Here is a 19,685-nt window from a genome sequence, read left to right as displayed (position 1 = left end):
GCCCGTGATTCATACGTGCGTTGCAGCATTCATAAGTCGATCCTTTCCTCCTTCCCTTTCTACCATCTCTGTTGCCCCCTTCCCACCTCGTCCGACCTCAGTCTTGTTTCTACAGCACACCCTTCGCTACACTGTGATTCCGCTACACTGTGACTCCAGCCCAGCATCGCAACGGACCGCCAACACCCAGCATCGGGAACGACACCAGCCTTCAACTGCGACTCTTTGTTCATTGGCTCGTCCAAGTTCATAGTGGCCAGCTCTTGCTGTGTATGGCAGCATCGTAAGCGCTGCATCGATAGACAGCTCGACAGGCAGTCGAAGTCGAGCCGCTACGCGCATTCGGGAGGAAGCCGCCTACATCTGCTTGTGGAACCGTGGAGAGCGGTACCGCTGCCACCGCCGCCCAGAGTGCACGCGAGTTTGGTTGATCGCCCTCATTGATCCGCTCGATAGGACCACAAGCTTTGAACGAAAACTACAACGCTTCCATCTCAACCTCTGCCGGCGTACGCTGTGCTTGCCCACCGCACTTTCAGATTTGGCTTTCTTTGTGCGCTGCCGGATGACAGCCGGAAATCCATCAACGTCATCACCTCGTCGCGCTATCGCGACCCCAAGATACCCTGCATAGATAGAGTCGAATTGCAAGTGTCCCGCCGATCTGTAATCGTCCAAGCCACCAGAAGAGCCAAAACATCTGCGTCATCGTTCTGGGCTTCGTCAGTTCGACCCAGCATAGGAACACAGCACCATCCACCACTAGCCGAGTAAAAGCGCGTGCATTCCCTTCCAAAGATATCGAACATCGTCGCACCAGCTTTCTGCAACGCCGAACACGACCCGCTTCTGCCTCAGCCATCCGGAGCACCAAGCCACCGTCAAGCATCGAGCCAGACCGCACCTAGAAACCTCGTTCAGGGACTGGAATACTATTGGACGACCTACCATAGAGCATTGAACCGAATCAGGTGAGTACCGAACTTGCAAGAGGAGTAAATGTACAGATGCGGTGCTAGTGGTGGTAGCATGGAAACAACAGACAGCATAGGAGCTGGTTCGATGAAGACAGAAGAGGCTTCGGCTTGAAGCGTCGGCGGCTACTTCGTTTCCGCCTTTGGCCTAGACCGCGTGACCAGCTGCGGCGACCGCCAGTGCTGGCCGAGAAGGTCGGGAGTGCCGTCGCTGTTCGCCGACGCGACTCTACGTGGCTGCCTGCTTGCGTGCGTGCCTGCCACCCCAATGAGCTCGGGCACGAAACAGGGACGGCGGCTCTTGCGATACATTTCAAGCACAGCTGCGCAGGATACTAGCGAGCTTGCCTGGTTTGCGCTTGGTATCTGCTAAATCGGTATTCTGACTCACTCGCCAGACGCATCAGCACAGAGGACTTCTGTTTGACTGTTCTGCCCTGTGACTGACCAGAGAGGACGAACGAACCGCCAGTTGCTGCCTAATTTTCTCGAGACCAGCTCTTGGGGTCCAATGCTTCTCTCAGCAGCAGCAGCAATGCTTCCTGAAAGGCCAGTGACAGTGACAGGAATGCGCTTGCTCATGCATTTCCACTGAGCTTCTTGCACGCAGCTTCTGTGGAACGCCACTTTGATCCTCCCTTCCTTTCCTTGGCGATGCCACGGGTCCATTCTCCAATTTAGCCGTAAGGCTGATGACTTAGCAGCGGCCATTGCGCGATCTCGACCCTGACTGCGCTCGGTTTACCGCAGGATGCTTGCCGCTGTAGTAGTGGCGTTGTTCAGCCAGACGTTGTGTCGTGCTTGGACATGGCCAAAAGCGGATTGGCGGGACCAGACAGAACGGTCGAGAAGACGACTCGCTTCGTGCGCCGGTTGCCAAATCAAGCGTTGGCCTTTCCGATCGAGATGGCTTTCCTGTTTCGTTTGTGCGACAGTCACTCTCCTCTGCCGCTGCCGCTGCTGCTGCCGCTGCCCCTCCTCCTTATCCTTTTCCTCGCGTCGTCGTTTGCATCACTCATCAGGGACGCAGGCTGAAATCACACAGCGCGCTGAGTCGACTTGTGATAGCAAGCTTGCAAGCTGAGCTCGACAGGCTCGACAGGCTAGCCAAGGCTGCTACGCCTTCGTGCGTGACTGGAGCGATGCAGACAAAGCGAGCTTAGCTCCGTCCTCTTATTGTCACAGGTGCGCATGGTGTTCCAGCTTTCTGTGCTCCAGCTTCTGCAGCCTGGAACAGCTGCACCTTGCCTTTTGTTCCGTCAGTTCGCTGTACAGCGATGCGCGCAAGGCTGACGCCTGGGCTCAGTCGGCTCACGACTGATTCTAGGGCCTACTGAGGAAGTCTGTACTGTCGTTGGCTTCGATTGCTTGGCGCCGTTCGCATCTTTCACGGTCACAAGCAGCAGGCGCTTCAGCCGAGTCTCTCGCAGTGCGGTGAGACAGAGGGCAAGAAGCCAGGCAAGGCGGCTCGACTCCGACCGGACATCGCTCTCTGTTACTTAAGGAGCTCGAATCTCGTGAGACGGTTTCGCTCTTCGCCTCCCCTCCGCCGCGATCTCGCCTGTAGCTTCTCGCTTCTTCTCCCGCTTCTACCTTCGCTGCCACCTCTTTTTACAGCTCCTTACACTGTCACTACCAACCTCTTTCCAGAGTGATCAGCACAGCATCGCCACTCGTCGCCTTCACTGTCCTCGCCGTTCACATCCGTCGTCTTCCTGCTGATCCGAAACAGTCTCCTGACCACCGGTGCCTTCTTTGGATTCTCTCTCTATCTCTAGCGCGCCGTTGCTGCCGCCCCTATTAGCGCCAACACGGGGCCAAATACAAGTCCTGTCGAACGGATCTAGATAGGCAGCAGGAGCAAAGATTGGCGCTATTCTTCGACGCGACGGTCTAGCAAAGATCGAGTGTCCACAGCCCAAGGCACTCGTTTGGTATATACCTTTGCGGTAGGACGTCTTCCCAGTGCACTGCACAATCCTCCACATTCCGGGGTCGGTGACCATCGTCGATCAGGCTCGTAAACGCTTGATTCACCAGACTCGCCGTACGCTTGCGTTAAGTTTCTCCGTTGGCGTTCCTAATCCATCATCTCGAAGCATTATACACGAGAGTTGGCCTTAGACCTAGAGCTTGCAAGATAGGGTCAAGGCGCACGTCTACTCGGACCATCACTAGTGTCCTATAACGGTCAACAGCTGGCAACTCTCATTTTAGAGGTACTGTACAGCTGTGATTCATTAACGCCCTCGACGCAGTTCTGAGGCTAGCAGGAAGCAGAGGGAGGCCAATCCTATCTCTTGGAGCAGGTCTGCCGCTTTTCAAAATCAAGACGTTTCAGTATGACCGAGCGCATCGAGCAGACTCAAGCGCGGGCCATGCAGATTGGTGCAACCGACTCGTCGGTCTCCGCAAAGTCTTTTGCTCAAGTGCAACGTCATAGCTACGCCAGCTCGCCAGGCTCTTCACCCACTCCTTCCAATCCGTCTCATCCCGCCTCGCTCAATGGCGACGATGCTCGCCATGGCACCTCGCCTGCCACTTCGGTCGATGTTCCTTCCATGCCACCGGCTGGTCTCAAGCTCGATCTATCTTCGAGCGGCACACAGAGCCGACTGGAGCAACAGGCTTCTCTCAGCCGTGCTGGTGTGGCGCGCTCTCCTCACCCGCTCGATGTCTCTCAAGAATCGCGCTCGTCGCTAGCAGCTCGATCCGGCGGCATCCTCGCCACGATGCAGGAAGAAGACGGTCCTGCGTTTTCCGATAGTCGACGCGGCTCGACGCTCGGCTTTGATCGCGACTCGTCCTATTCGCACATGGAGCAGACCATGCGTGCCTCGCGCCACCGCTCAGCCTCTAGTGCCGCCGCTCTGGCCCTTCACAGCAGCGCAGGTCCACTTGTCGATCGATGGTCAAAGAATGCTGCAGGACGCATCACCCCGGCTTCAGGCATGTCATCTCGCAACATCTGGGAAGGGCCCAGCAACGACTCGATGGTCAGCAACACCAGCCCGAAACCCAACTCTGGCATGCCGCAGAGGCCCATTCCGCCGCTCCAGCGCGGCTTCTCAGCTTCATTTGTCCGCAGCAGCAAACCAGAGCCCGCGTCGCCTTCGACGTTTCTCAGTTCGCCTGCTGGCTTCCCCGATCTCGGTTTCGACTTCTTCGACCCTTCGCTGCGAACGTCGCGCGCCAGCGTCCACGGCGCCACCACCACATCTCCCTTTGGCGCAGTGCCGGACCTGCCACAGCTCTCGAGCCATCCCGAGACGACAGCGGCTCAAGATATCGTCGGCGAGGATCAGCAGCGTTTGCTTGCTGGTACCGAGTCTCGACGCCATTCCGTCGCTGGCATGGGTCCCAATCGCGAGGCTGCTGGTGTCATCGGAGGCCACCGACGCGCGATTGGCTTTGATGTTGCCGATTCGTATGGGCGCGAGGGCAATGGGGCATGGCCGCGCGCTGGCAACCATAGGCGCGATCGCAGTGTGAGCAGCGTCATTCCGGGTTTCAACCCGTTTGCAGGCAGCAGCCTCGCCCTCTCCGTCGATGATCTTGCTGGCGACTTCCAATTCGACGCCACATCTCGGAACGATACTCGGCGCTCGGATGTGTCTAGTGGCAGCGCACCCGACGCCAGCCCTTACGCAGCATCGATGTCGCCTGCCTTGGACGAACGAGGCTTTGGCAGCTTCGAAGCAAGGTCCGATGGGTTGAACGAGTCACCGCATGCTCGTGGAAGCCGCAGCAGCGGCGGCGGCGGCGGCAGAGATAGTCTCTCAGCCAGCTGGGATACGATGACACCCTCGCAGATGGCAGCACGCTCGCCCGGCGAAAGCCAGCGCACGCTTGCCGAGATGACATGGCAATTGCGCCAAATCTCGATCGGCGAAGGTGATCTTCGAGCGCGTCCGCATTTCCAAGGTGTCACCTCCATCTTTGACAGTCAGGCCGAAGGCACGCGCACGGTGCGCGGTAGTCCCGGGACGTCGCCTGCTGGAGCTCATGGCGCCGGCGTCGAAGCAAGTACAAGCACGGGTCGCGGTCTTTCGGCTCAGGCCAAGTCGTTTACATCAGCCTCGCAGGCACGTGCAGCGAACGCGCCCGACCGCCTCGACGTTGGTGGCTATCCTGGAGTCGGCCCTGTCGAGGTGCCTTTCTATGGTTATGCCGGACCCGCTCTGGTTCAAAGCGGTCGCATTGTGCCACAGATGGCGGGTGCGCCTCCCTTCCTTCCGCCGCAGCAAATGCCCGCTAGCTTTGGCACAACGGTCACCGGCGGCCTGCCCGGTCTGGGCCCGCGTCCGTCTATGTCCACCTCGTCGAACGACCTCACATTTTCCAGCTTGGCTGCACTTGGACCGATGCCGCCCTCGTCGATGGGACCTCCTGGCGGTCTGGGAGGCGCAGGTGTTGGGTCTCTGTCGAGCGCAGGTACAACTAGTGAGCTGCAGGATCTGGGCAAGGGAGTGCCGCTCTCGACTCTGTCGAAGGATACGCCGCTGTACATTGTCGAATTCAAGCAAGGACGCACGGATCTGTTTTTCCGCTCAAAATTACCATCGCAGTCGCCCTCGAACCGCGACCGCGAGTCCATCGGACGCGGCGACTTGGTGATCGTGGAGGCGGACCGAGGCAAGGACCTGGGTACGGTGGTCAACGACAACATTACGGTGGAGCAGGTGCAAGCATTGTTGGCGCATCAGTCGGATCTCACGATTGGCACAGCAGCTGGAGGAGGAGGCGCCGCCGCCGCCACCGCAGCAGGCTGGTTGGGTGGGTCCAGCACGCGCGACGAGACGTCTTCAAACGCATCAGGTCTCAGCGGCTCGCCCACTTCGACGATGGGTGGTGGATCGCAGGCGCCCACAAGCATGAACGCGATGGCGGCTCGGCCGATGCGCACCATCAATCCCAAGCGGCTGTTCACCAAGGCGACGGCGGCGGATACGAGCACGCTCTACTCGAAGGCGCAGGACGAGGAGCGCGCTCTGCAGCTGTGCGTCTCGAAAGTGATGCAGCGGGGATTGCCAATGAGCGTGGTGGCGGCCGAGATGCAGTGGGACAGACGCAAACTCACGTTCTACTACACGGCGAGCATGCGCGTCGACTTTCGCGACCTTGTCAAGGAGCTATTTCGACTGTACAAGACGAGGATTTGGATGTGCCATCTGGGCCACCCGAGCGGTGCCGGCATGGGCTGAGGGCCAGGTCTGTCTTTAGCATTGACGACTCGCTAGCACAGATTCAACACGCTCACGGATCGTCTCCAGCAGCCAAGCTTTTAAGCCGCTCAACCAGGAGTCTTCGGTGGCGACAGGCGACAGTCTGTGTATACTGTATTTGAAATACCATGTCCTTTATCCCCCAAATCCGGTCTCTTTGGATGTAATGATTTGTGCCAAGGACAACAGAGGAGGGTCGAGGATCGACTCTGCACACAAGCAGTGAGCATGACAGCACGAGCTTGTCTTATCAGATCCACCAAACAAAAAGAAGGCTCACATAAAATGTAACAAATATTAGCTTTGTCTTCTGAACAGGAAAGAGGCTGCTGCGACTGTGTGCACTCTGATCGACTCAGTTGAGCCTGCTTCTCAGTGCAACGACAAGCCGAGGGGAGCCGTTCACTCAGCTTGCTTGGCTTGTGAGCGAAAAGGGAAGAGAGAGTCGAAGCAAGAAAGGCAGCGGGCAGGCTGGCTTGTTGCAGTCTTGGTCTCGGAAAACGTGCTTGTTGCTTTTCGCTGGTGTGCCTCTGCTCCGCTCTGCAGGCAAAACAACATGTGACCCCGCACGAGCCATCGACAGGCCCATGCAGCATTTTCCTGATTTCTTCGCAGCTCAATCTCAAATTGATGCAGAGTCCCCGTGACACTGCTGCTGCTGCTGCTGCTGCTTCTTACATCAAACAGCCAATCATCTGGCCTCGATTGCTTTGACCGCTTCTTCTTGACCACTCCTTTGCGTCTGTCCTGCTCCTGCTCCATCAGCGTCATTACCACCTCCACCAGCGCGCTCTCTGACCACCAACAACACTTCGTAGAACCTTTTTCAGAATCTTTTGTCGCACCTCGCTTCTTCAAGATGGTCTGGTCTCCGCCTGTTCCCCTAACGTCCGCTCAGGACAAGTCGAGCTTCGCATACGAATCTACCGTCCACCGCTGGCCTGCCATCTTGACGCAGGTCATTGACAGCATCTACAGCGCCAACCATGCGCTCTCCTACTCGCGTACCAACCAGTCGGCCAAGATCCAAGAGGGCAAGCAGATCATCGAAAAGGTGGCCGCGCTCAAGCACGACATGAGCCGAGACCGCCCTCTCGAACCCATTCACGTAGTCTCCGGCCAAGACGCAGACCAGGGCCCCTCGACCGAGCTGTTTGACTCGACCATCGAAAAGGAGAAGTGGACCTGGTTCAATGCTCCCTGGCTGTTCGCTGAATGCTACCTCTACCGTCTGCTGCGAAGCTTCTTCGCACGCAGTGAGCACTGGAAGCAGTACGACCCTTTCTCCAAGAGCAAGCTCGACACATTCAAGAGCTCCGGTGCCGCCATCAGTGCGCTTGCCGTCACCATCCAGGACCTCGTTACCAAGTCTCTCTCGTCGGAGCAGGGTGCCGAGTCGACGCCCGAAGGCCGCGAGATCTTGTTCCACGAGATGGCGCAAATGTCGCTGTGGGGCAATGCCACCGATCTTAGCCTGCTGACCAACCTCTCGTACGCCGATTTGCAAGCTCTGCAGACCACGGGTCGCGAGCAGCAGGAAGCGCGCAGCAAGTTCATCCTTGCCAACGACCTGGACCAGGCTTGGAAAAAGATCTCGTCGCTCCGAGATGGAAGAGTCGACATCGTGCTCGACAACGCCGGCTTTGAGCTGGCTACGGACATGATCTTTGCTGACTGGCTGCTGACCACTCCTCACGTCGGACAAGTGGTCTTCCACCCCAAGAACATGCCGTGGTTCGTTTCAGATGTCACCCCGCCCGACTTCCGCCACACGATCGAGTCGCTGCTCGAGCCGAGTTTCTTTGCGCGACAGGACGAGGCTAGTCAGGACCGACACCGCAGCGTCAGCCGCAGTCGAGACCTGCAGGCCGACCCGAGCAAGTACTCGTACAACGCAGCTGGTGGTCAGGGTGCCCAGCCGGCGGGCTCGCGCTCGCTGCAGATGGCCGACGACAGCAAGGAGCGTGGTCGCTCGCCTCACCCTCCCGGCAGTCTGCACCTGCAGGCTAGAGATGGCAGCGTCGACTCGACGGGACGAGGCCGTGCTCCTGCTGGTAGCCGCAACTTCCAGATGGACCCGGCCTACTTCAAGAATGCACGTTCGCAGACCATCTCTCCGTCGAGATCGTACGTCATGGACAGCTCGCGCTTCTCATCACTCTCGATCCACGACGAGGATGACGAGGGCCGAGACGGCCGAGGCCGTTCGACTGCGGTCAAGGACGAGACGCCTTCGTCGCAGACGCCCGTGCAGGCCATGGTGAGGCGGTGGATGAAGCATATGGAGGAGGGCCGCTTCAAGCTGTCCGTTCCTCTCGATACCACGCTGGGTGCGGACACTGGCGCGGCGAACGGCTTTTGGACTCAGCCCGTTTCGTACGCCAACATGGCGACGTACTCGCCCGAGCTGCACACGGAGCTGGCCACCAAGAGCGACCTCGTCATCTTCAAGGGCGATCTCAACTACCGCAAGCTCACATCGGATGCTATGTGGAAGTCCGAAACGAGCTTCCGCGAGGCTCTCGGGCCGCTGGCTGGTACGATCGAGATCTTGGCTCTGAGGACTAACAAGGCGGACGTGTGTGTGGGACTTAAGCCTGGTCAGGAGGAGTGGGTGAAAGGTCAGGACAAAAACTGGCGGGTCGATGGTAAATGGGCCGTGGTGCAGTATTGCCCCAAGGACAAGTGATGCTGCCATTCGTGGTGAAGAAGCTGCGTGAGTGGAATGTCGCAGATGCTCTTACGAAGAATGGAATGAAATGTATGGCATTTCTAGCGAGAGCGACAAAATTGTGAAACGAATGACTTATGACGGCTCTTTGCTCGATGGTGCCGATTGTGATTTCGATTTCGAAGCGTTGTCCAGCTGCAGAGGTTTGAAATCTGCCAGGGTCGGCTTGGCGTCTGAGCCCTTCATGCGGTTGCTCTTGGTCTTCTTACTCTCCTTGACGTAGACGCTGTACCTGTTGTACAGCACGATCTCAGCCACAGCCGTCACCAGCGCCACCAACATGCTAACCAGCACCTTGTTGCCGATTCTAGCATTGCCGCTGGCCCACCAGGCTGCAGTCGCGGTTGCCAGGGTCGAGAGGAAAATGTTGAGGATGACACTGAGTTGGCGCTGTGCATCTTTCCACGCTTGTTCCTCTTCCTGGCCTACCAGTGTGTTGGAGGAGGACAGGTGCGGGAAAGCAGTGTGCGAGGAGATGCGTTGATGGAGCGAGAGCGTCGGATCCACTCCGGCGATATTGACATACGAGGTTGGGATCTTGTAGCCCGTAGCCGAAGCCGTGGTGGTGGACGACATGCGCTGGTAGTCTGCTTGCTCCTGAGCGCGTTGAATGGCTGCCAATGACTCTTCCAGCTCCTTTGACCGTTTAAAGACAGGTTTGGGTGGAATATAGACGCAAGCCCCAGCGACGAGCGAAGACAGCTTCAGTCTCGCCTTGTCGATGCTTGATTCCGCTGCCGCTGAGTCGGTGTGTACCCACGATGCGATATCGATGAGTGCGAAATGGTCCACCACAATCGGTGTAGCCGAGTCTGCGGTAGTGCTTGTAGTGCTTGTGGTCGGAATAGCCGGACTAGCTGATGTCATCTTTGGCTGCGCCGGCTGATCGGCCAGGGCCGCTCGGAGAAATTGTAGTGAATCGTGTTCCGAGCCACTCTCCTCTTGCACCAGTCGCCGCAGCAGCTGCGAGTTGGATGTAGACAGTGTAAGTTTGGTCATTTCTGACGGTAGTCGTCCTCGAAGTGGTGGTTGACGTCGAGGAGCGAAAGCCAACTCGAAACAGCAGCGGAAGTCGGGCAATCTGCTCTTGCTCCACTTCTCAGAAGTCCATTCGGCCGGAAATTGGAACGTGTGGGACGAAAAAGTGTTGTTCTCGCGCTGGGCGCTAGACGCGTGTGCATCTGAAACATGCAACGTCGATCCTCTTCGAAGAAACCCTTTCTTGCGGTTGTTGCGAACGCAGCGTCACATCGGAGATATACGAAGCTTGCTCTTTCGACATTGAACGAAGTATCGAACGAGAGTATGCTCGCGTTGACCTCAACAGCAGTGCGGGTCCGCCGTAGACTGATCGATTGTGGGGTTGCTCAGTGCTGTTCAAGATCCAAACATTTATGTAATAAATAAAAATGTGACTGTAGCAAAAGGAAGCGAAGCCGTGTGAAACGAGAAAGACAGCATTTCGGCTAACAGCCACCTGTCACACGCCTACTTAACGAATCAATTGTGGAAAGTCAAGCTTGCATCTCGCATATCTTGAAGGCGGGAGCGGGCAGGCGGGCGTATGTGCGCGGTGCAGCCGAGGAAAGCCTTTCTGCGGGCCTTTTTTGGGGCGTGCGTGCGTGCGTGTGTGTCAAACGAACGGAAACCCTTTCTTTCCCAGTCTGAAGTCACGGACAAGAAAGCGGACACGCATGTCCCGGAGGCTGTTGCTGCACTGCACACACTTGCTTGGTTTGCTGTAGAGCACAGGCACAGGCTGGTCCCACACTCCAGTAGCTGCGCAAAGAGCAGGGCCGACTTCTAACGCTACTTGTCGCTGCTCGCAAGATTCAGGCTTTAGTCGCTTCCGTCTACTTCATCTTTTCAATCATCGTCATCACTGTCGCCGCTCTCATCAATTTGGATTGCGTCTGTCCTTGCTCTTCCACGACCAAAGGCCATAGCTCACAGTGTGGGTCCCGAGCGCGCCACCATCTCATCAGCTCCGCAACGCCTAGGCGGCGATCACCCCTCACTCCTCAACAGAAGCAGCTTCTTCTACGCTTCATGTCGATGGTCTCGTTCTAGCTCATTACGGCTGCTTGACTGGCTTCGACTGAGGCGCCTCCTTCTCCCGCGCCACTTCTCACTGCTGCCGAAACACGACTCTTCAGACAAACCTTGTTCGTCCCGGAATCGCGTGCAGCAATCATGGAAGGTCGCACCCTCAACGTCGCCGCTCCGGTGTTTCAACCCGGGGCGCTCGCCGGCAGCAAACCAGACACGATACGACAACCCTCGCACCTACAGTCAGGAGCAGCACAAATTCCCAATCAAGAAGGTCGTTCTACCATGGTGGGTCCATTTTTCTCGATTTGCATCTCTTCTTCCACCACAGCATGTCAGCAGCCGTAACACACTGGCTCAGGACGAGGCAGCGAAGAGGGCAGGCGCTTGTCAACCTGTGCAGCTGTGCTAAAGTTCTTAACTCTCCTTGCTCTCACTGCAGCTTTCGCAAATACAAAATCACATGACCTCCGTCGGTGGCGTCCCGGGCGCAACCAAGAATATGACTGCCAACTCTCGCCCTTTCGTTCCTGGCGGAGCAGCTACTCCTATCATCTTAAAGCCTCACGCTCTCGTCGCACCATATCAACCCCCTTCAGGACCGATACTCAACCCGTCTCGGTCGCCGCTTCCAGCTCACAGGCTCGGACACGGCATGAACAACGCAAGTGTCCAGCTCACCGGTCTTCCTGCTTTCCTCGCTACTCCACCCATCAACAGCCACATGCCGCATGCCGGAGGCTACCTCGGCCCGCCATCTCCCATCTCGCCCGGCGCCTCCGGCCCTCCGAGCCCATACTTCACGCCCTCGGGACAGGTCAGCCTTGGCATGCCTCATCCTGGACCACCTTACAACGGTAACATGAACTTCAGAAACGGAAAAGGTCTTCCGCCCGTCACCCCGCTCAAGACAACCGGTCACAACTCGACTCCATCCATCTCGATGAACCCAGCCGCATTTGCTGCCAGCCTCGCTGCCATCAAAGCAAAGAAGAAGATCGTCGTATGTCTACCAGCCGAAACCCCGTCACTAGACGATGAGGCCCTGCTCGCTCAGCCCGGGTCCGCCTTAAAGTCAGTCGAAGATGGACCGGACGGCGCGGCTGAGAACGCTCAGCAGGCAGGCGAGATGAGCGAGGCCAATGCGGCCAGGCGCTATCGTGACCGTGCTGCAGCCTCGACACGAAGCAAGTGGATTCAGCGACGACCGTGGAGCTCAGATCAACACGATCTCGCTCCCTGCATTGAGTTACCCAAGGACGCGACCGTTACGTGCGAGATCCATCCTGAACCGTGGCCACATTCACTCGGTCTACCAGACACGATCGAAATTTACCTCCCTGGGATGAGTGCTTGGGACGAGTATCTCGAGATGCGCTTCGAGGAGCAACAGATGGAGGCTGAGGATGCCGACATCGACGCCGATTCGGCCATGCCCCACCCAGGGATATTGCCATCCAGCACAGCTCCCTATGTTGCCGACCACAGAGGTCGAAGCTTGTCCATCTCCACCCCCGCAGACCCAAGCATGGTCACCTTCAAGCTCAACCGTTTCTTGCAATCACAGCAGCAGCAAATGCAACAAGACCCGAATCAACTTATCGAACGAGACACTCCGACGGAGTCGAACACTGCAAGCGAGCCATTTGGTCGCTTCCAGACCGACTTGCCCGATCGACTACGTGAGGCGTTCGCGCGCCGTCTCGGCGATAACGCAGATCTCCATATTCGTCCCGTAGGAAGGCATAACCACACCATGTCGCTCGGCTTGCCCAGCTCAGGCGGGCCCTTTGGCCCCGAAGTATTCAGCGCTTTTGATATGATTCGCGCTACCTCTGACGAAGGTCCCTCGAAGCCTCCCTCTGAAGCGCAAGATCTGCCAGAGAAGCCGTTGTCTGACTCCGAAGCTTTGATCGGAAGGTCAGAGATTCATTTGTCGAACATCGCAGAAGAAGAAGCCGAGGAAGAGATTGAAGCAGGACTTGCGAATGCGCGACACAACGCAACAAAGGGCACGAGCAGTGGCAACTGGCAGGATCTTGGAAGAGGTTTCGGATATGAGCCAGAGTCGCGGACCGCACAAAATGGATTTTCCAGGAAGCATGCCCGGCAAGCCTCGAGGATCTCGGTCACCACATCTTACCCTGGCGGCGAAGAGAGTGACGAGCTTCTCAATGGCGACGAGGACGTCGAAATCCGCACGAACCCTAGTGAGGATGCCGATGCTTCGGACTTTGAAGAGGAGCCTCACGAGTATGGGCCTGACCATTGGCGTGAGCGTCAAGGCAGCGTACATTTGTCCGCTTTCGGCGACGCTCGTGGTCGATATAGCTACGACGACGTGTCGCAGGGAAGTGACATCGACAGCCTCAGAGACTCTCTGACCCCCTCCGACGAACAGTTCAGCAATCCTTCCGACGAGGAAGCTGCACGGGAGGAGCGCATCTTGCGTCGACAGCATCGCTCTGCCGAGCGCGCCGCTCGTCGAGAGCGAAAGGAGCGTCGACGAGGGCGCACCAATACCAACAACACTCTGCCAAGTAGCAGTATTGGTGAGGGTGAGCTGCACGAACATGGTGCATACGAGCACGACCGAAATGAGCCCAGGCGAGGCTCGCAGCACGACGACATTATCAGCAATCCGTCAGATGAAGTACAGTCCGAGCTGCATGATTCGATGACCTTTGGTCACAACGATAAGCTGCACCTTGTTGATCAAGGTAAGCACCCTAGTCAGGACTTTCGCTTCCCCGCCTCGAAACCGTCTTTCGCATCCGTCAATTCTCATGCTTTTTCAAGCCACATGCTTGCAGACAGCCGTCCGCCAATGTCTGGTACGCTTGGCCGAGCTTCGGGCATCTCGCTGCTCAATCCAGATGCCAAAGAATTCAAATTCGGTGGGACAAGTGCGGCTACCAGAGCTGTTTCTGCGCCTATTTCCAGCTCCCACAATGCGGCAGAGATGGCGCAAGGCCAACACTTCCGTCTGCCGAGCATCAAGACGTCCAGTTTTGGCTCGCTTGCAGATGCTCCTCATCTCAACGTTGGAGCAGCCCCCTTCACACCCGGTGCCTTCACTTTCAAAGCCAGTCAGAAGCTCCAAGTGCCAGAGATATCGCGATCGGCGTCACCAAGCATCGCTGACGCTGGCGACGACGGTGACGCCGACGACCGAGAGGCTGAGAATCGAGCGTCTCAAGGCCGAGAGAAGCGAACCCGCTATGGGCCCATCGACTATGAAAGTGACGACGACATGCGCTACCCTACGTACAGTACGAGCCCTCCTCGACCAAGAGCATCAGCAGCAAGTATCGAAGGACCTTTGCGCAGCTTCAGCACGCTGGCCAGGCAAGGTCCGCCGCCGTTCCTCCCTGCAGGCTACTCACAGCAGCAACGCTCTGTCTCCCATGAATCTCGCTTCACTGCCGACGCGCCTTCCTTTGTGCCTACCTGGGCGAAGGGCGCGCAACAATTCAGCGGATCAACGAGCTTCAAGCGTCCATCGCTGCCTGACTGGGGCCAGCCAGATAAACAAGCGCAGAACAATCCAGGAAAAGAAGCTCTGCCTTCGATCTTTGATCCTGCTTTCTTCACGAGAGAGGCTGGCAGCAAGGCCATTCCGATCAAACGTCCTTCCGAGGGTGATCGAACGAATGGTGTGGACCAAACCCCTCCGGCCCAGGAAGCTTTGTCATCGACGTCGATATCAGTGTCGCTTGACAGTCTGCAAAGCACCGGACCATTTACTGCAACGGTCGATGCTGGGCAAACCTCGGCAGAGACTCTCAAACCCCCTGGTGCTTTGCACAGGTCGGTATCGTCTCGGTCAGCAGAACGAACGCAACCCATGCATATCCCTGTGGGGCCTTCTAGCTCGCATTCTTCTTCCGCTTCGCTTGCTTCGGATGTGGGCTTTGGCGCATCGCTTCGATGGGTAGACGGCCGAGCGCCTTCCAGTATCGGCAGGTCGTCTGTCGACAGGCGATTGCGCAGATCTTCACGCGGTCGTTCCGAGTCGCGAGGCATGAGCGGTTATGACAACAACCAAGATGAGGATGAGGACGATAGCCTCAGTGACTTTGTCGAGGAGATTGTGGATCGCGTGGATAAGGCGCTTGAAGGATGGGCCGGCAAGATTCTGGACGAAGTCACCATCATGGGTCAGGTACGTCCACACCCACGAGATGTGGCCTCCACCGTTGAATTCGCCCTAGACCAAGACAAGCTCGTAGAAGAAATGTCGAAGCGCATGGAAGAAGCGCTCGATGTGCACCTTGCCTCCTCCTTTTCACTTCATGCTCGAAAAGCGACCGGCGCTTCAGACGAAACGCAGACCACGATTCGACCGTTCCAGTCAAGACAATCTTCGTCCGATGACAAGATGGCTTCCTCCGGACTCGTTGATGCTCCAGGCGAGTGGGACTTCGACTACGTACAAGAGATCCTTGAGGCCAAGCTAGGCGACTTTCGGAAGCAGGTCGAATCGAGCCTGGCCCAAGTCATCGACAAGCTCGAGACGCCAGGTGCCATTGCTTCTAGCACTAACCATGTTGGAATTGGCGAGGACATTAACGGCTCTGCTCTGCCGTCCGACTTTGTGGAAGGCGTCACATTGCGACTTGTTGGCAAGCTTGAGTCGCTGTTCGAGATGTATACCAGCTCGGCTAGAGACTACCAGTCGACTTCTGAGGCCAAGCTGCAACAGGTCATGCAGTCCACGCTGGACGAGAATCTGGTATTGCTTTCCGAGACAGGGGCGGCGGATCGTTCTAGCATCCAACAAATGCTCGAGTCGGAGATGCACGGCTTGGAGCGATCCATCACCGAGGTTGGCTACGCCGTGAAGGGGCATCTACAGTCTGCACTCGAAATGACCTTACCCTCGTTGCTGGAAAATAAAGCGACGAGCGACGCAATCCTGGCTGATCGGCTCGCCAACAAGCTTGGCCAGGCTCTCGGTCCTGTCTTGTCAGAGGAACGAAGATGCCTGTTGGAGGAGCATCAAAGAAGCCGAGATCTCTTGCTCGAGGCGGTGCCGTCCTCATCTCAGATTGCGCAGTTGACCACCGAGCTGATCCAACCGCTGGTGAAGAGTCTCAAGAGCGAGCCGATCGACTCGGACGCGCTTGTGTCGCGCTTAGCAGAGGTGCTTGGCAAGCAGTCGATTGAGCACATGGTGGATCTCAATCCGGTGCTTGCCCTTCTTGAACCGCTGATTGCCAAACATGAAGAAGTGCGAGCTTTCAGCAAAAAGATCTTGCAGCGCCAGGAGGACACCGAACGCACGTTGTCGGAGCTGCCGGGCGCCATCAATGCTAAGACGGAGATCTTCCTGTCAAGTGCGAGCGACGCAAGCGAGAAGCAAGGTCTCATCCTCGAGAAAGTTGCCGAGATCAAAGCGGAGCTCAGGCGCGACGCGGATACGTCTCCCAATTCGACGCCGAGCGATACAGAAGCTTTGCGCGAGAAGCTCGAAGATTTAGCGCAGGACAGGGTGCTGACGCGAGAGACTGCTGAAAAGACGCTCGCCGAACTAGCTAGTGTTTACCAGGTGCTCGACTCTTCTTACCAAGCCTTGTCGCGACTGGAAGCTCAGTACACGTCGAACGATGAGTCTCACAGGCATCTAGCAATCAAGCTGGAAAAGCAAGCTCAGGCAAGCGCTGAACTGGCACGCGAGCTCCGAGAGGCGGAGGGTCGCGTGACACGCGCGGAAGCTGCACAGACGGAAGCTGCAACCATGCTGGTGTCCTCGGACAAAGAATCCAAGATGTTGCGGGACCAGCTCACACAGGTGACGACCCAACTCGCTGATTCCAAGGCGGAGCGAGCCCTTGAGCGCGAGAGGACGGCAAAGGCTCTGGCGGATGCGGTGGCTCGAGCTGAACGAGCGGAAGCTGCTAGTGTCGAGACGCAAGATCGAATGGGTCGTCTGTTGGAGCAGGCTACCGCCGCAGAACGCGAGGCATATGAGTCGGCCCAATCCTTGCTGCAACGTGCATCAAGGGCAGAGGGTCAGCTCGCGGCCCTCGAGAAGCGCATCGCCGAACAGGACAACAAGATCGCCAACCTGCAGCAAGTGTCTGCCACACAGAAGCAGAAGGCAGCACAGAGTCACCAGAGGCTGGCCGAGGGAGAGAAACGCGTCAAGGAGCTCGAGGCCAAGGCGGAGCAGCTTGCCGAGGCTACAGTGCGCTTGGGAGTGCTCGAAGTGAAGGCAAGCGAGCTCGACGACACGCGTCGCCAGTTGCAGCAGAGCGAGGAGAGGGAAGCAAATGCCGCCGAGCAGCTGCGGCGGTACGACGAGCGCTTCCAGCAACTGGAGCGAGATTTAGTGGAGATGAAGGACAGCTTTGTGGAGAGGAGTGTGCATGATGCAGTGGAAAAGCAGCTTGCAGAGAAGCAGAAAGTAGTTGAGCAGCTGCAGGATAAGCTAACCGCGGCAGCAGCAGCATCCGACTCACCGCGAGCATCGGATGAGTGGGAAGCGGTCGACGTCGAGAAGCCACGGATGGGAGCTTGGGCGTCTATGCACGCTCCTACGATTTGTGTGCAGGAAGATAAAAGCGATACGTCGGCAGAGTTAGGAAGCAGGTCACAACGCTCTGTCTCTTTTGCATCGACGGGTAGTCACGGGAAGAAGGAGGTTGAGGTTGACGAAGGTGGGTGGTGGTCGTAGTGTCAAGAAGCGCTCTTGGAGAGAGAGAGAGAGAGAGAGAGAGAGAGTTGTGTGTCATCACTGTCATTATACCAATTTATCAAGCAATTGCATATCTGATCTACCAGTCGGTTGTGGGCTGTAATATAAGCATTTGAAGATGCTAGCGCACCAAGCGGGAAGCGTATCTCTGATGAGAGCATCACGAACATGCGAGCGTTGAACGTTCGGCGTTGAGTGTTGCTTTGGCGCTTGATGTCTCAGGGTCCAATCTGGGGAGAGAAACACGGAATTCGGGCGAAGCAACCTGCAGCCACTCCACAACATTCTTTTCCACATCTTTGTGTGTCCTTCTCGCTGCAGTCCCACTAACCAGACCCTTCCGCTCGCAATCCCGTATTCCCGGCCAAGGACGAATGTCGCGTCGAGTAGTGTCGTACAGTGATATCAGCGAAGATGTTTCCGTTCCCCAACCGATGTCGATAGCTGAAGGGCAGGGGGAAGCCGGACCTTCTGCGCACACTAACCACGCACACACGAATGGGAGTGGTGGGGGAGCAAAAAGGAAGCGTAAGATGGGAGCGCAAGGAAGGGTAGGAGGAGGGGGGGCGAAAGGGAGGCGGCAGGGGATGGTGCACTGGGATGATCCTTCGTACGATGCTAGTGTGGCTAGCGAGGTGGAGGGGGAAGGGTATCATGTGCACATCGCGAATGTTGCTACGGGGAATGAGAAAGGAGAGATGGGCGGCGGGGGAGAAAGCGAAGTGGATGAAGACGAAGAAGAGTGGGAGGAAGGCGATCCTGCAGAAGAAGGTCGTATCGACGTACCATACACCGTTTGGAAGTACGACGAATGGGGCCAGCCTTACAGATCTATCAACGGATACCTCCCGAGCGACTCAGAGGACCATCCGCATCTATATGCCGACGAGACATTTGACGAGGACCACAACGACTTTCAGGAAGACCAGGCCGACTCCGATATCTACGTTGAGGACGATTTAACCGCACCATTCGCTATACCCGATGTAGACGAATTCCACAGGTCCCTCAACTACCACCTTCCCTCTCCTTCTGCCCGCGCCAGCGGCCCGACCTCACCCGCCCCGCACCGCCCACCTGCTGAGGTCGGTGGCGGCGGCCGCATACTCACGCACACCGAGATCTGGGGCCCCTCGAGCATCGTTCACACGTTCAACGCCGCCCTCGCGCAGTACTGCTGCATGCACAACCTCCCCGCTCCATCCCGCAGCACAAATGCCCCTTGTGAACCTGAACAGGCGGCGCTATGGCACGATGCCCCGGCACACGACTCGCTGCTTGCCCAGCAAGTGAGGCTGGACGCGCAGCAGATTCTGACACTGCGCAAGACCCAGTCTTCCGCATCAGCAGACGGTGGGAGTGCGACAATGAGGTCGAACAGCGGCAGCGCGAAACCGGGACAGCAGACACAGCAGACACAGCAGGCGCAGCAGGCGCAGAGGGGAAAGCCGATAGTGACGGTGGTCCCGCATGCGCATCTACAGGGCAACAGCGCCTGGAAGAAGGCCGTCAAGACGGTGCAGACGACTCGCAACCAGATCGGGCTCGCAACAGCATCCACGTCCGTGCCGCCAGTAGGTGCAGTCGTGGGCGGTGGAGCGGAGGAAAAGGGGAAGAACCAGACCAGTGAGGAAGAGCTGCACGCCTACTGGTATGCGGGCTATCAGGCGGGACTCGCTGCTGCTGCTGCTGCTGCTGTTGCGCGCGGAGAGGCTGATGCTGTTGCACTCGCGGTCGACGTTGCAGGTGCTGACGTCGATGCGGCCACCTCTGTCGAGGCATCCATCGACCCTGTCGGAATGGGTCCCGCCAAAAACGCCGGCGCTACTGCTGAATCCGACACCACCAACACAGCTACAAGCCCAGCCGCCGAAGAAAAAGACCCTCATGCTCCATTCGCACCTCAGACCGATGCATGAAGTCTACTGTACTCCGCAACGCTCCTGCCCCCCATCTCAACCGCATCCTCTCCTTCAGCGCACTTTAGATACCCACACCCATGCACG

The 19,685-nt window shown here is 57.5% G+C and overlaps 5 protein-coding genes across 5 annotated transcripts; 4 read left to right on the top strand and 1 right to left on the bottom strand.

Annotated features, from left to right (window-relative positions):
* Nucleotides 1–3,316: 3,316 nt before the first annotated feature.
* On the top strand, nt 3,317–6,178 carry EX895_002881 (uncharacterized protein; the record flags this gene model as incomplete). The annotated part of the gene is made up of 1 exon (XM_029883479.1): nt 3,317–6,178. The coding sequence occupies one exon, from the start codon at nt 3,317–3,319 to the stop codon at nt 6,176–6,178; it is 2,862 nt and encodes a 953-aa protein (XP_029740156.1).
* Nucleotides 6,179–7,058: 880 nt separating this feature from the next.
* On the top strand, nt 7,059–8,888 carry EX895_002880 (uncharacterized protein; the record flags this gene model as incomplete). Its single annotated transcript, XM_029883478.1, has 1 exon — nt 7,059–8,888. The coding sequence occupies one exon, from the start codon at nt 7,059–7,061 to the stop codon at nt 8,886–8,888; it is 1,830 nt and encodes a 609-aa protein (XP_029740155.1).
* A 117-nt stretch (nt 8,889–9,005) lies between these two features.
* EX895_002879 (uncharacterized protein) lies at nt 9,006–9,929 on the bottom strand (the record flags this gene model as incomplete). Its single annotated transcript, XM_029883477.1, has 1 exon — nt 9,006–9,929. One exon carries the CDS (start codon nt 9,927–9,929, stop codon nt 9,006–9,008), a length of 924 nt encoding a protein of 307 aa, XP_029740154.1.
* A 1,194-nt stretch (nt 9,930–11,123) lies between these two features.
* Nucleotides 11,124–17,658, top strand: EX895_002878 (uncharacterized protein; the record flags this gene model as incomplete). The annotated part of the gene is made up of 2 exons (XM_029883476.1): nt 11,124–11,267; nt 11,422–17,658. The coding sequence occupies 2 exons, from the start codon at nt 11,124–11,126 to the stop codon at nt 17,656–17,658; spliced, it is 6,381 nt and encodes a 2,126-aa protein (XP_029740153.1).
* Nucleotides 17,659–18,266: 608 nt separating this feature from the next.
* On the top strand, nt 18,267–19,598 carry EX895_002877 (uncharacterized protein; the record flags this gene model as incomplete). The annotated part of the gene is made up of 1 exon (XM_029883475.1): nt 18,267–19,598. One exon carries the CDS (start codon nt 18,267–18,269, stop codon nt 19,596–19,598), a length of 1,332 nt encoding a protein of 443 aa, XP_029740152.1.
* Nucleotides 19,599–19,685: the final 87 nt, after the last annotated feature.

This window comes from Sporisorium graminicola, chromosome SGRAM_18 (genome assembly GCF_005498985.1).
Source record: "Sporisorium graminicola strain CBS 10092 chromosome SGRAM_18, whole genome shotgun sequence".
NCBI classification, from domain to species: Eukaryota; Fungi; Basidiomycota; class Ustilaginomycetes; order Ustilaginales; family Ustilaginaceae; genus Sporisorium; species Sporisorium graminicola.
Note: the sequence above shows the minus strand (reverse complement) of the source record. Positions and strands in the feature narration are given on the sequence as shown.